Source organism: Aquila chrysaetos, chromosome 10 (genome assembly GCF_900496995.4).
Source record: "Aquila chrysaetos chrysaetos chromosome 10, bAquChr1.4, whole genome shotgun sequence".
NCBI lineage: Eukaryota > Metazoa > Chordata > Aves > Accipitriformes > Accipitridae > Aquila > Aquila chrysaetos.
In genome coordinates, this window is record NC_044013.1 from 43,123,619 (window position 1) to 43,137,794 (window position 14,176).

General features: G+C 58.8%; 1 protein-coding gene across 12 annotated transcripts in view; it reads left to right on the top strand.

Moving 5' to 3' along the window:
• RAP1GAP2 (RAP1 GTPase activating protein 2) overlaps nucleotides 1-14,176 on the top strand; it is an 82,532-nt gene that overhangs the window by 41,023 nt on the left and 27,333 nt on the right. For 8 of the 12 annotated variants that reach the window (XM_030029350.2, XM_030029353.2, XM_030029352.2 and 5 more), the window contains one exon: nucleotides 11,185-11,269. In XM_030029350.2, coding sequence (XP_029885210.1) covers nucleotides 11,185-11,269 — 85 coding nt within the window. Of the gene's footprint in view, nucleotides 1-1,513; nucleotides 1,659-5,438; nucleotides 5,477-11,184; nucleotides 11,270-14,176 lie in introns of those variants that run through there. The other 4 variants (XM_030029354.2, XM_030029355.2, XM_030029356.2 and 1 more) reach the window with 2 other exon arrangements.

Genomic DNA, 14,176 nt, shown 5'->3' on the forward strand with positions numbered 1-14,176 from the left:
GGTTATGTTGATCAGCTAAGGTTATGTTGATCACCTTAAGCGTGGCAGACAGGAGGAGGCAGCGAGAGCGGCTGCTCTGTGCCAGATGTGGGCTGTGGCTTTTGCGAGCTGTTTGCTCCCGAGCAAACACATTTATTACAGACTTTGCCAGGAGAGCCACAGGCTGTTAATGATTGACTGCCCTGGCCAGGGAGTTTCCAGGCAGCTTGTGCTCCATGGCCCACCGAGGCTGCCGGGCCATGGCAGCGTGTGGGATAGCCTCCCGTGTGGGTGAGGAGCGGAGAGCCGTTCTCCCCAACTTTCCCCAGGAGCTGCTGCAGGGGGGCTGTCCCACCCGGGTGGGATGCTCGTTGCGGCATGGCCGTGGTCGGCCCTGCAGCCTGTGCGTGCCCCCCAGCAGGCTGCCTGTTTGCGGCAGGATCCCCCCAAAAGCCCTGACCTGTATTCGGCTGTGACAATTTGCCGAACAGCCGCTCCGGGGGTCCTGCAGCCCGCTGCCAGCGGGAGGTTGTGCTCTCCCTGCTTTAGGGCCAGGCTGGTTAAAGCGCACGCGTGGGAACACTTTCATGGGCTTGACCAGGCGATGCAGTAGGATTATGATGACTTCTCGGAGGCTGGCCGCAAAGATGCGGAGCACCGGTGGGTTTTGGGCAGATGCCGATGTTTCAGTCCTGTGCGGGGCTGGAGTTTTGCCTGCATGTTCTCATACATGCCTACGGCAGGGACTGTGTTTTCATCCCTCTAACCAGGAACACGCTCAAAATGCGGTAGCTAGTCCTGCGTCTAATTCCTGCAAAAATTAAACTCGCAGAGGAGGAAGGTGAGATGGGAGGTGAGGGGGGGGCAGAGGCACCCGGGTGTTTTATCACCATGGCAACAAAGACTTCCAGGGAAAGGTGCTGAGGTTGTGAAGTAGATCATTTACAGTTTACTTAATTAAAATATATATATATATATATAAATGTATTTCCTGGAACAAGCTGTGTGCCAGCTCCCCCGTGTAAGAGGCAAGCCGGCGGGCTTGTGCTTGCTCCCAGGCCTGGTTCCAGCTCAGCCCCGGGCGGGAGGGACGTTTTCAGCCCCGGGCGGGAGGGATGATGTCCAGCCCCGGCCCAGGGCCGGTCCCGTACGGGGAAGGGTTGCCAACGCCCGAAACGGGCAGAAAAAGCCGTTTGCCCGGCAGGAGCGAGCCCTTCCCGCCGCGCAGGCTGCGGGGGGAGGCTTTCGCCCGGAGCTCGGCGTCGGCCCCCCCCCCCCCCCCCCGGGGCTCCTCCGCCGCCGTCCCCGCTCGCCCCGGCGGGGCCCGGGCTGACGCTCGGCGGGGCGGGGGCGACAGCCCGGCGGGGAGGGGAGAGGAGCGGAGAGGAGAGCGGCCGCCATTCCGCAGCCGCTCCCCGCGGGGCCGGCGGCCCGGCCCGGCCCGGCCCGGCGCTGCCCGCGCACGGCGGGAGGCGGTCGCGGAGGCGGTCGCGGAGGCGCCGCCGCCCCCCCCCCCCCCCCCCCCGCGGGTGCCGCGGAGCGGGGCCGGAGCTCGGTCGGGCGGCGGCGGCGATGTCCCGGCCGGGCGGCGGGATGCGGTCCCGGCGGGCGGGGATGCGGGCGGCCGTGGTGCTCATCGGGCTGCTGCACCGGTCCCGCCGGCAGAGCAAGGAGACGAGGTGACGGGCGGGCGTCGTTCCCGGTGTCCTCCCGGGGCGGGCGGGAGCGGCGGGGCGGGAGTCGTTTGGCCGGAGCCGGTGTGCGCTTGCCGGCCGGCGGGCGCGGGGGTAAGCGGGACCTGCTCGCAGGGCGGGCGGGGGGCTTGCGCTTCGGGCCCCCGGGTCGGGTCGGGTCAGCCCCCGCGCCCGCTTCTCCTGCTGTCGAGGACCGGGAAAGGACCGTCCGCTCCCGGGGACCGCCGTGCCGGCAGAACCGCTTTAACTCGGCTCGACGGCTTCGCCGCCTCGCTGGGAACAGCTGACGAGCGGTCTCGTCTTCCATTGACTGCGCCGCGGATCGTACTTTATGTTCAACTTTGCGTTCGGAGGATATAGCCTGTTTGCAGTCGTGTGTCTGCTCTGCTCGGCTCCGCTTCCCCCCCCCCGCTCCGTACGGGGAGTTGCTGTTCGCTTCAAAGATTTGCCCTGCTCCGATTTATGCGGCGCGTCCTCGGTCAGGGAGTTCTCCCTCCTCCAGGACCGTGCTGCTCTGGCAACTTTGTTGTTAAAAATAGTAAGAAACGCGAGTCCAAACCTCGGCGGTGTGCGTTTCCTCTGATGCGGGGTGGAAGCGACGTGGGCACTGCTGCAGATTGAGGTGGTTTTTTGGTTTGGGGTTTTTGGTTTTTGGTTGTTTTTTTTTTGTTTTGTTCAGTTTGTGATTTTGTACCAAAACCCTGTGAACGAAGCATTGATTATTCAGAATCTTTATTGTAAAGTGCGTGTCCATCCCCCTCCGGCCCCCCCGCAATCTGTGAGCCTGAAAAATCAGGGTAAGACGATTGGGGATGAAGCTTTAGCTCTTTACCCACCCACAGTTTTGGGTCACAGGATCTATACCCCGTTTCTCAGTGCTGCTGCCGTAGGCGCCCTTGAGAGCAGGGTTTTAGTGATGCCTTTATGACTTAATGGTGGCCTTCCTGTATAGTTCGTGTGTTGCTGTTGTTGTTCTGGGCTATTTTCTTCTCCTTTGCTGGGGTTTTAGGTAGATCATCAAAGCTGCACAGTTGAAAAAAAAAAACCAACCTGCAGGTCCTGATGGTCCTGAATGAACAGCAGAGATGGATGCTTACCTGAGCTGAGCCGTGCCACGGCTGTGACCCCTGTCCTCCCCTGCCCCCAGCAGGCTCGGCCGTTCCCATCCCCCTGTTGCCCCTTGGGTTTTGTCTCATTTAGCCAAGACCTGTCCCTGCTGTAGCTCTGCCCATGAGCCGTGGGCTCCAGCTATGGGCTAGCAAGTTTTGGAGAGGCAGGCTGGCTGGCTGGGGGGTGGCCAGGCCCCCGTGCCCCCGAAGCGCTCTGTGGTCTGGAGCCTCTTCTCCCGCTTTCACATGCTGCATGTAGGGAGTGTCTGAGTGCTGGGGAGGTCTGTGCTGCCGGCGCAGGCCCAAATGCTCCTGCGAACGTTGTCGCTGCTGAAACTCGTTGGCCATCCCACATTCTCCTCAAAGCATGGCAGGGAAGGAAGAGAGTGCTCTACCGGTCACACCGGGCAAGACTTTTCCCAAAGAGTCGTCTTTTCCCTAGGTACCAGGTTTCTATGAATGAGCTCAGCATGACACTTGAGGGCTGAGATAAAATCTGGCTCTGAACTCTCACAGAAATCTGGCCAGTGATGTGTGAGTTTGGGTTTTTTTTTTTTTATTTTTTTCCCCCCACCATCATGTTGAGCACAAACCCTCTCAGTGTAGTTCTTGCTGCGGGGTTTACTGAGGACAACGAGAGTCACACAGACATCTCAAGGGGAGAACAAGACCCTGAGGAGGTTTTTTCCTGTCTGCTGTGGTCTGAGGAGCCTTCATGGCAGTGATTGCAAGAATTCAAGCAGTTCTTTACGGCGGTTGCTTCGTCTTATGCAAGCTGCCAGGGCCATCAAAGTGACATAATCTGCAGGAAAAGGAAGGGACTGCTAGCGGCATCGTCAAAAGGGACTCTGTTCCTCCACCTGCTCCTATTTTCTTTTTTTCCTCCTACATTCAGTCTTTGTTCTGCATTTGCAATTGAATTTTGCTTTACATGAGCCATATGCAAGCCTGGCAGGACTGGTGGCAGCTGCAGAGTCCCTGGTGGCCTATGTCCCTTTCTTGTTAGCAGCCAGCAAAGTGCAGCACAACAAATGGACTTCACCAAGCTCCCCTCGCAGAGCCGGGCTGGTGCTTACCTTGCTCCCTCCGCCTGCGATCGATCTGCCCGTGCCTGTCCTGCACGCTCGACCTGGAGGGGAGCAGCAGTAACGTGCACCAGCAGCTGGGGCCTGGGGGGCTGCTGCTGCGGTGGGCTCGGGCTCCTCCTGGCTCCTGTCCCCCTCCAGAAACCTAGGATTTGGAACTGTGTATTTTTATCTAACTTGGTTTTCCTGAATGTCCCACGTGCAGGCGAGGTGATGCTATGGTGGCTGTCCTCTCGTGGGGTAAAGCTGGTGGGTGGGTGCCTCGGTGTGGGTGCACCCCTCCGTTCATGTATCAGTCTCAGCTGTGGCATAGGCGACGGGGAATAAGGCAAATGTCTTTACTCACTGCTGTTAGTTTACTGTTTTGTTCAGCTACTCATGGGTAGTCTGTCTCCCAGAGCCATCGAGTGAAATCTTTGTACTGCTGAAGTCAATTTTAATCCCCATTCGTTTTGGTGGGACGTTCACCGGAGCAGCATCCCACACGTTTTGGGCCTTTCCCTTCCCACTCCACCTCCTGCCCCTGGTGCGGATACCCAGGCCCGGATAGCGTCCCTTCGCCCTTTGGTGTTGGTTCTGCCGGCGGTTGGAGATGCCGGTTTCTGGGAGCTGTTCTCTGCAATTTGCAAATTATTGAATCAGCTCAGAAACGGCTGCCCAAGGCTCGCTGGCTCGTGTTTGTCAGGAATCGGATCAGACGAGCCTTCTGGTCTTAAAAAGTCTGTGAGTGCCTTGGCTGATTTACCCGGATGCTGCAGGAAATCACCACTTTCTCTCCGCTCCTGCAAGTGAGATCAGACAACAAAATTTGTAAATGATAAAAATCTCTTTCCACCATTATTTGCATATCGAGCCTTACTTTCCTAGCCAGACCAAGTGGGAAGTCGTTGGCCAGTTGGAAAGAACCCAGTGTCTGTAGAGGTGCAGGCAAAGCAGGAGCCAGCTCCTCACTGTCCCCCTGAGCAGGACGGACAATGTGCAGGGCAGCAGTGACCCGCACAATCAGCGCAGGCAGCACTGCCTGCACAAGCATGGGATGCTCCTAACTGTTCTCAACAATATTCTCCTTGCAGAGGAGTAATTAAAGCTAAGCTCATTGGCAGTTAAATGTCACCTTGCTCTGAGCAGGGCTTTAGTTCTCGCTTGCACGGGCTGTGCAGTCAGGGAGGCTGTGTGTGCACACAGATGCAGGTTGGCAATTTGCAAATACGTAATTTATTGCAAGAAATCTAGACCAGAAAATGCTGTGCTTTTTATTTGCTGACTCTCAAGCTTCAATGCAAGAAGGTCATGCTTCAGGGTAGGGCCAGCCTGAGCCCAGGACGTGACAAGGTAAATCAGTTTATCAGGGAAGGTGTTCCATGGCGGGGGCTCTGGCTGGCGCCTGTTGAAGCCCCAGAGCACCGGCAGCTTCACAGCGCTGGGTGCACGGGATGAAACCCGGGTCCGGGGGGGGGGGCTGTGGAGCCCTAGGGCTGTCTGAAGTCAGTGGGAGCCCTGCAGCAGTGCGTGTCCTCTGCAGACGTCCTCCCCAGGATGAGTGATGATGCAGCGAGATCTTGCCTGCCTGGAGTCCCCGGGATTGGATGGAGAGCTGTTCAAAGTCAGAGTAAGGTGCTTCGTTCAGGCACTCTCTGCAGATTTCCAAGTGTAAAATCTCAGCGAGGTGCCCTTGCCTCTGTTGCAAAAAAACCCCCCATGGTTTTGGTTGGGTTTTTTTTGCAATTTGTGAGCAGCCGACCGAGGGCTTCTGGCCGCCTTGGTGCCCGGGGTATCAGCAGGCGCTCACCGGTGTCCCGGGAGCTGGGGGTCAGAGGCTCGGTCCCCGCCGCGGGGATGGAGAGGAGCCTCCCGCGGAGGGGAGGGCGAGCAGCCGGGGCTCCGCTCCCACCACCCGCCCCGGGACAGGGGCTTAACCCGGGCGGTGTGAGGATGAAAAGCAATATGGAAGCGCAGTCCCCCGTGAAAAGTTAAGGCACTGGGCATTGAATATTAAATAAACTAAAAAGGGAGCAGCTGGCAAGGTGATGCCCATCAAGGACAAAAAAATGATGAGTCCAAAAATAGAGGCTGTTAATTTACAGGATAATCTTTGCTGTCCTTCTGAAGGATACAGCATCTAGACAGGCTGAACTTGTTGCTGCAAGAGTTTTGCACCTCCTTAGGCCAGGTTTCATCCGCAGAATTAAGCGTAGGCATAAAGGTAACCTGCAGTGCTCCATGTTTAATTTACACAGCGTAACAAAAGGTAGAGCTAACCACTTAGTGTGAAACACTTTGCCATGTCAGATAATATGTTGACATCTCCTCTTCCCACATGTAATTTATATGAATGTACCATGTCAATTTAGAGCCAGTCTGGTAAATCAGACGAACAAAAGAAGAAGGTGGGATGCGTTAGAAGTTTTTCATTAGGCTTTAGGCTGAGAATGCGGGAGGGAGGTGTGCGCTCGGAGGTGGGGGTTCGGCTGGGAAAGCTTGGGAGCTCTGGGGGTCCTGGCAGCCCTGGCTCTGTACTGAACGGGACATTTTAATCAGAATTTCAGTATGTCAGTGGGGTTTACCAAATTCAGGATATGAATTTGTAGGTGCTTTTGGAATGTGATCAGGGGTGCTCTAAAGATGAGAGAAAGACTTTACCTGCCCTTGCTGTGTTGGGAACTCGCCAGTGCCCACGCACTCAAAATGGGGGGAAAAAAATCCCTATTTTGCCCCGCTTTGGGGGAAGCAGGGGGAGCAGCCCTGCCCACGCGGGCTGTGCCTTCCTGGCGGGGGCTGGCAGCGGTGGGGTCCCTCCTGAGCACGGCCCCACGGCTGCAGCCCCAGCCCCGGGAGGGGGACGGGACCTGTGCCGGGATGTCAGGCTGATCTCACGGTCTCTGTTAGGAAACGCTGCAGTTGGGCCTGCCTAACTGCATTAAGGTATTTCCTTAATTAGATTTACTAAGTATGTAGGATTCTAATTCTTTTTTTTTCCTTCTCTCTTAATTTGCCTAATGAGAAAAACGAAGAAATAAAGTTACAAAACCGATGCCTGCTTTGCCTTCTGGAAAGGCTGGCGTCCAGCCGTGTGGCCATGCCGCTCCGGAGGATGCTCGTGCCCGGCTGTGGCCAGGGTGGGCTCGGAGGTGTCGGGGCTGGGCGAAGCACCCGGCTGCCTGCCGGGCACTGGGTGCTGCCTCCGGGGAGCGAGCGCAGCGCCATAACCTTTGGTTTCCTTATCGATGCTGGAGCCACGCGTCTCCCATGGTGCCAGGGAGAGGCGAGGGGGGAGTGATTGCAGAGGCCATTTATTGGAGCTGTGCTGTGCCAAGCCCAGGCTTCAGCTCATCACGCTATTCTCGCTGTCCTTCCCCACCCTGTCCTCTCCCCCGCTCCCTAATTGCCCTCTTGTGTCGTGTCTGCTGTCAGGCTGCGCAGGGAGGAGTTTTGTTTCCTTCTTGCACTGCGCCATCCCGGTGCAGGACTCGGTGGAAGAGCTGTGAGCCTTTTTGGGAAGGCTGATGCGGAATGCGCTCGGGGCCGTGCCATGGAAGGGTCCCGGCCCCCGTGGGGCGAGGGAGGCCATCCTGCTGCGCAGCGCAGGCAGCGATGCTCGCGTGCTGTGGGCCACCAGCATCCCCTGGCCGGTCGGTCTCCGGCTTTGCAGGGAAACCCCCCGGAGGAGCTGAACGTCCTGGGGCCGCTTCCCGGGGCCCCTGCTGTGGGTGGGAGCTGGGTGCTGGCCCTGCGGGGAGCTGCACAGCGTCCCCCGGCCCCGGTCCTCGCCGGTGAACGCCTGGGACCTTTGCTGCCGTTCGGAGACTTGTAGCCCTGGCGCCAGTCGGGGACCGGGTCACGGCGCGGGGCTGCCGTGAGCGCCCGCTGGCTCTGGTGTCATCTTCAGGGGAGATCCCCGGGGGCTGATTCTCCACGCGAGCATGCCGGTGCACAGATAAAGACGTGCTAATCTTCCTCATGATTCATTTATCATCCCGTGAGGGTAATCTGTTGGGGAATTAGGCTGATGGCCCTTGACCCTGTAGCTGACGGCAGACTGAATCATCAGAGTCTGTGGTTGCAGTTTAACGTAACATATTTCCAGTGCACGGAGGCTAATTACAAGCGGTGGCTGGTGAATGGGTTTGTTTTGCTCTCCCCGGAATTGCAGGAGCAGTTCCAGCAGTTTGGCCCCAAAGAAGCAATCAGCATGTGACAGAGGAACACGTTGTTGTGTGAGTGATTTTATAATACTTAGAATATGATGCTATGGCAACCTGCTACAAATCCCAGATCAAATAAAATTATTTGCGTGCATCCCTGTAACTTTAATCTTTGCGAAGTCTGATATGTTTTATGCCTTTGAGGCCACTGTGCAGATTAGTGCAGTCAGGCAGAGCTCAGGGTTCAAAGCAAGGAGAGCAAAGGATGGGTGGTTTGCTCCAGATCAGGCTGTGCTTTAGTGTCCTAGAAAGACAAAGAGCAAACAGTAAAAATCTGTCATCCTCGGCATTTTTTCAGCAGTGGAGTCATGGTGAGTTTGTGGAGAGGAGAAAGGGAAGGAGCTTGATAAATGATATGGGTGGGCAGGACATGAATTCTGCTATTGCCCATACATCATCCCACATTGTTTTAATTCATTTCTTCCATTGAAAAACTGGAAGATGCCAAGAGCTTAAATGAGATGTAATAATGTAAGGCAAATTTGACCTACTCTGATTTAAAAAAAACCAACAAACCAAAACCCCCCATGTATTGGTTTAACATCATGTAAAATGTCAGTCCTTGGTCCGGATTCACATTTGGACACAAACCACTGGGTATTTCCCCCAGTGACTGCAGCTGCGGTTGCGTTGCTGGCACAGCCCGGGCGGTGCCGCAGCCCTTGGCGCCCTGCGGCTGCGATGGGGACGGGGACGGGCGCTGCTGGTCCCGCTTTGCCTTTGCCCCTCGCAGCTGCGGGGCAGCTCTCCGCTCCACTCCTCCCGTTCCCTCGCATTGGAGCCCAGAGGCCAAAAAGTCCACCTTCGTCCTGCCTGCGGCTGCCTGCGCCTCGGGAGGAGCCCGGCAGGACCGTCCGAGTCCAGGACAAGTAAGTCCTGACAGCAGGGCCCCGCTGCCCGCACGCCTGCGCCGCCCCAGGCTCTGAGAAGTGCAACCAGCAATTAATTACAAGTACCAGGGGATTTGGTCTGCCGGGTCCCGGGGGTCTGCGAGCCAGGTCCTTCCGTGCCGGCGGCTGGTCTTGGCTGCGGCACTGCCCGGCACGGCGGTGCGTCGCCCTGCCCCACGCCGTGCTGATCCCCCCGTGCCCCACCTGGGCTGGTCTTATGCCTCTGGGACAGATTTATGGGCTTGAACTCCAGCCCTGAATTTCCCCCGACATCCAGCTGATGTTCCCCTGGCTACGACTGAAGTCCATTAATTGTTGTTCCTTGGTTGTTGACTAATGAGAACTATCGATCTGTATCCCGTTCGTCCCTTCCTTCCCTTGGTCACAGGCGCTGCAGCTCCCTGCTTCTCCTGTCTCCATATGTGCAGAACGTTAGCAGCACAGGCTGACAGCTGGCAGCCCCCCCCCAGCCAAATCTAATCGTGCCGGCCGCGGGGACGCGGGCTGCGAGGCACCGCCGGCTCCGGCTGCTCTCCACTGCTCTGCCGTCAAGTCAGTCCCGCAGCGACGGGGAGAGATGCCAAATCCCCGGTCTGGGCCGTGGCGCTGCGAAGGGCAGGCTGGGATCCCGCAGCGTGGGGCTGCGGCCGGGCGGGAGGCTGCGGTGCCTTCCCGCAACCTGCAGCGTGCGGACGGCTTTCTCCTCAATGCTCATCTGTATGCGCGTGTGCGTATATGTACACATATGTGCGTTTCAAGGGACGGAGTCAAGTTTCATTAGGAGCAGAAGTCCGTTAGCAAGAGCAGTTGTGCATACAGGCAGGAGGAGCAGGAGCTGGCCCTTCTCAAGCAGCGGTTCAGTCTCTTGTTAGCAAGGACACGGCCGAACGGCCACCCCTTTGCTCACAGAGGTGACGGTGTGGTTTTGCACTTGCTGTCGCTCCAACGGTCTCGTAGAAAACTTGCCTGCGGCGCCCACGGCATCCCCGCTGCATCCCTGCGGCATCCCCACGGCGCGCGGCCCTGCCGAGGAGGGGATGCAGGCACCCGAGCCTCCCCCGTGACCAGCGTGTGGTTGTCACCCGCCGTCGTGAGAGCTGGCGCTCGGCGGAGGAGGGCAGCGTGGGCGGAGGGCGGGAGCCGGGGCGGTGGGGCTGGCGGCGAGGGCAGGCGTCGCGGGAGGTCGGGTGCGCACGCTCTGGCAGGAGCCGCGTGTTTTGGAGAGGGCCCCGGCGGGCATCGGTGCCCGGCTGCCACGCGCGCCGTGCCGTGCCGTGCCGTGCCATCCCGGGGCGGGCTGCCATGGGAACCAAACCTCGTTACTGTGAGATAAACAGTTGGACGTTTTGGCCCGGTTTCTGCAGGACTAACCTGGCAGGGACGAGAGGAAACTAAATTAAATCTCAGATTTTCTGACTCCCAGAGTAGCATCTGGCAGTACCACTGCGAGTGACGGCTTGGTTGTCTGCCTGGGAATCTGTTGGTGTGAAAGGGACAGGGTATTTTAATCAGATAATCGGTGGCGGGCCGAGGTTGCGCCTTTTCGAGGTTTAGGGACCCCTTGTGGGGGGCTTTCGTGGCAGGTCCGTGGCACAGGGGCAGCTCCCCGCTTCCCCGGGGTCTCGCACCCTCACGACACTTCTCGCTGCCTCCGAATTCGGCGCCGGTGCGAGGTGCCCTCTTAGCAAAGGGGTCCTCGGCCGGGCTCTGCCAAACTGGCGCCGGGGTGTCCCTGGGTTCTGCGCCGGTGTCACCGAGCTGGAAGCTTCCTCCGCCGTGCCCGTGGCGCCGGGAGGGCGATCGGCCGCGGATCCTGCCCAGGCAGGGAGGGTGCCAGATGGAGGGAAACCGTGGGGATGGGTTGTCATAGAAACCCTGCTGTCCCCGCTCCGCCGGCCGGCCGGCAGAGCTCGGCACCACCGGCACCGCACCGCGCCCCAGCACCGCGCCCCAGCACCGCAGCTGGGCTCCGGCTGGCTCCGGGGGACGGAGCCCGGGCGCTCGGTGGGGCAGTGAGTGGTCCCAGCCCGCCCTGGGCACGGGGCTCTTCAGATGACTTTTATAATCTTTTTATGCTGTTCGTTTTTTTTCTCAGATTCAAGATATTATTTTACAGGCAGCCCGCACGCCCGCGGCTTTGCCAAGGAAGATAAGCCCTTATCTCCCGCCTCACGCTCTTGCTCGAGGCGCGGGGGAAGCTGATATGCCTGCGTTTGGTTTTTCAGGAAACAGGAGCTGCTGAACAGCACGGATGTGACCGTCCCGGAGCGGCCGCTGTCCCCCCCTCTCACCGCCCCGCCGACCATGAAGGTGAGTGTGCGGGCGATGCCGCGCCGGCCGGGCGATGCTGCGCCGGGCTGTGGGCGCGTGGTCCAGCCGAGGTGCCGGTTTTGGAAACTGAAGCTGGTGAGGAGCGGCACTTCCAACGCAGCGGCTGTACGGATTTGGGCTGTTCCCGAGGGAGCAGCAGTAGGTGGTTTCTGGAGTTCAGCCTGCAGCGTGTTCAGACACCATCAGCGGCAGCGGGGCGTCTGTGCCGGCGGGCCCCATCCTGCACTGCCGCTCACGTTACGCAATCACGAGCGGCGATGCCAAGCAGGGTGCAGAATCCCAGTGCCGTTATCCCGCTAATCGCCCTCCCTGGGCGCCGCGGCGGGCGGCCGCTTGCCAGCACGAGGCAGACGGTGCGTCCCCGGCAGGCAGGCGCTGCTGGCAGGGTCCGACCCACAGCTCGCTCCTGCCAGGACCACTCGGCCGTTGCCTTTTGCCGTGCCGGAGGCAGCAGGTTGTGGGACACGGCGCTTCCCCTCCGCTCTGCCCGTGCCAGGCTGCCTCTGCAGGGCTCTGCCCCTCCTGCGGTTTTCCCAAACCCAACGGGAGAAGGTCACGAGCAACCTGGTCAGACTTGGAAGCTGGTCCTGCTTGAGCCGGGGTTGACTGGGCACCCCCACAGCTCCCGGCTCGCAGTTATCTCTCCCAAACAGTCTCAAGCGAGCGGGGAGCGCGCACCAGGACGGTGACCTGGGGCAAAGCTTCGGAACAAATTGAGCAGGAAAAGTCAATATGAGACATGGAAATGAATGGGAAAATAGGATAAAATGCAACACGGCTTCACCAGAAGTAGCTTCTGTCAGAGTAACCTGAGACGTTTCTGCGATACCAGAGTTTCCAAAGGCAATCGTAGCTCTTCTCCCCAGGTTGCTGCGGAGCGCTCAATATGCTGCCACCCGGGAAATTACTCATTAAGCTGGAGAAGATGAGATGGATGTGAGGATTACGAGGTGGCTGACAACCTGCTTAAATGGTTGTTAAGAGCAAGTGGGCTTGGAAATAGAGTATCGAGCTGGAGGAGTTTATTAGCAGAGCTTCTGATGATTTGGCTTATTTAGGGTTTTGTGTATGACCTGGGCGTGGGAAGGAGCTGGCACAGTTCACTGGTGACACGAGCTGTGGCACCTCCTTGGGCTGCAGAGGAGGAGAGGGGAGTCCTCGGGGGGGTTGAAGCCTGGAGTGGTGGGAGGGAGCAGGGACACGTAGTGTGCCCGGTGCGGGAGGTGCCGGTGTGCCAGCAGCAGAGCGCGCTTCCCAGTCCTTGTGCCAGCAGCGTTCCTTGCCGGCCTTGGGCTGGCGCCCGAGGAGGGGAAGCCAAAGCCCCCGTGCTGTTTACCAGCGTCGGAGGACACGACGTTTCCTGGGATGGCACTGGGCGATGCGCAGCCCTGCCAGGGGCTCGGAAGGATTTCACCTCAGGGGGTGTTGCTGCATCCCACAGCGGGATGCCCGGTGCCCACCCTGCCCGTGTACCACCAGGGAAGTGGCGAGCATCCGTGTTTCTCCTGTGGGCTGTCCTGGGCGAGCGCTGTAGCTCCTCCACAGCCCCGGCCTGCCTGCCCTGCCCCTGCAGGAGGAAACAGTCGATGCCATTTATTTTGCCTTGCAGAAATGTGGTAAATCGCTCGGTAACACCTGGCTGGAGTTCGGGTAGGACTTTCTGTGGCCGTGAGCGCTGCAGCCCCGCTGCGTCCCTGGGGCTCGTCCTGGTGCCGTGCTCCATCGTGCCTTCCCAGGCTTTACAGCAGCACCTGCGTCCTGAGAGGTTCTGCCTTTGCCTTTGTCCTTGTCATGTTTTAAATGGAAATTCTGCCTTTTAATGAGCCTGTGAGCCGAGCAGGATGAGCCCTGCCGTGTGGGTGTGGAGGTGGCCCCCGCTGCCGGGGTCTGCTCCCGGCCCAGGTGCTGCTGCAGGAGGGGTTATGGGGGGCGAGACCCCCGGCACGCCGCAGGCGGGGGGGTACAGCTGCTCCTCAGCTGGAGCTGGGGCAATGCGGGGCAGCGGGAGGTCAGGCTCTTCGACGATGTTTAAACTTCAGTTCAAGGCTTCCCTCAGCTTGGGAAGCTTGGCATGGAAACCTATGGAAAGCCTGGCATGGAAAAAGTATGTAGATGCTACTCCATATGTGTCAGGTAATGTAAGCTCCCCAAAAGCAAGCGCTGAGGTCTTTTTTTTAATGCATCTCAGAGATGGCCATTTCTTCTCGCATCGCAAGCTGCACGGCCCTGTCTCGCTGTGGGTGCTGTGGCTGGGGGAGAGGCTGGCGATGGCTTTGGCTGAGGACACACCGGGGGACCAGTCTCCACGGGCAAGGCTGGAGGCTGCCTGTTTCACTGCTGGTTCTTCATTTTTATAATCATGTCATTAAAGCAATTAAAAGGCGATTACTGACTTGTTCTGCTTTACAGCAGGATTAAAGGGCTCCAGAATCTTTTGCAGATGGCACAGGTTGTCCTTTTGGAAAGGTGAGGCAGAGCTGGGAGCCTGTGCCACGTCCTCCCTCCCTCCCTCCCTCAGTCCCCGCTGTAATGGTGATGGCAGAGCCTCTGCAGTCGTGGCTGCCCACGCTGGCACCCCAGCCGGGCAGCGGCAGAGGAAGATCCTGCGTCTTGCCTGGACACTGCTTTGCCAGGCGCAGGTAGCTCCTGAGGTGCCAAACAAAAATAAATCCCTATGGTCTTCAGGCCAGGGGCTGTCCGTGGGCCACTGGGTTTGTGTGCGCGTCTGCTTGTTTGGAGCTTCCCCGTGCCCCTGCTGCCCCTTTGCTCTCAGCTGCCGTCGGCTCTTGAAAGGCAGGGGCTGGTATGTATGTGCTGACATTTAAGAGATGGAACTGGAGATGCCTGGGAGAGGAGATGTCAGGGATTAAGGAGCCATCAGCTTGA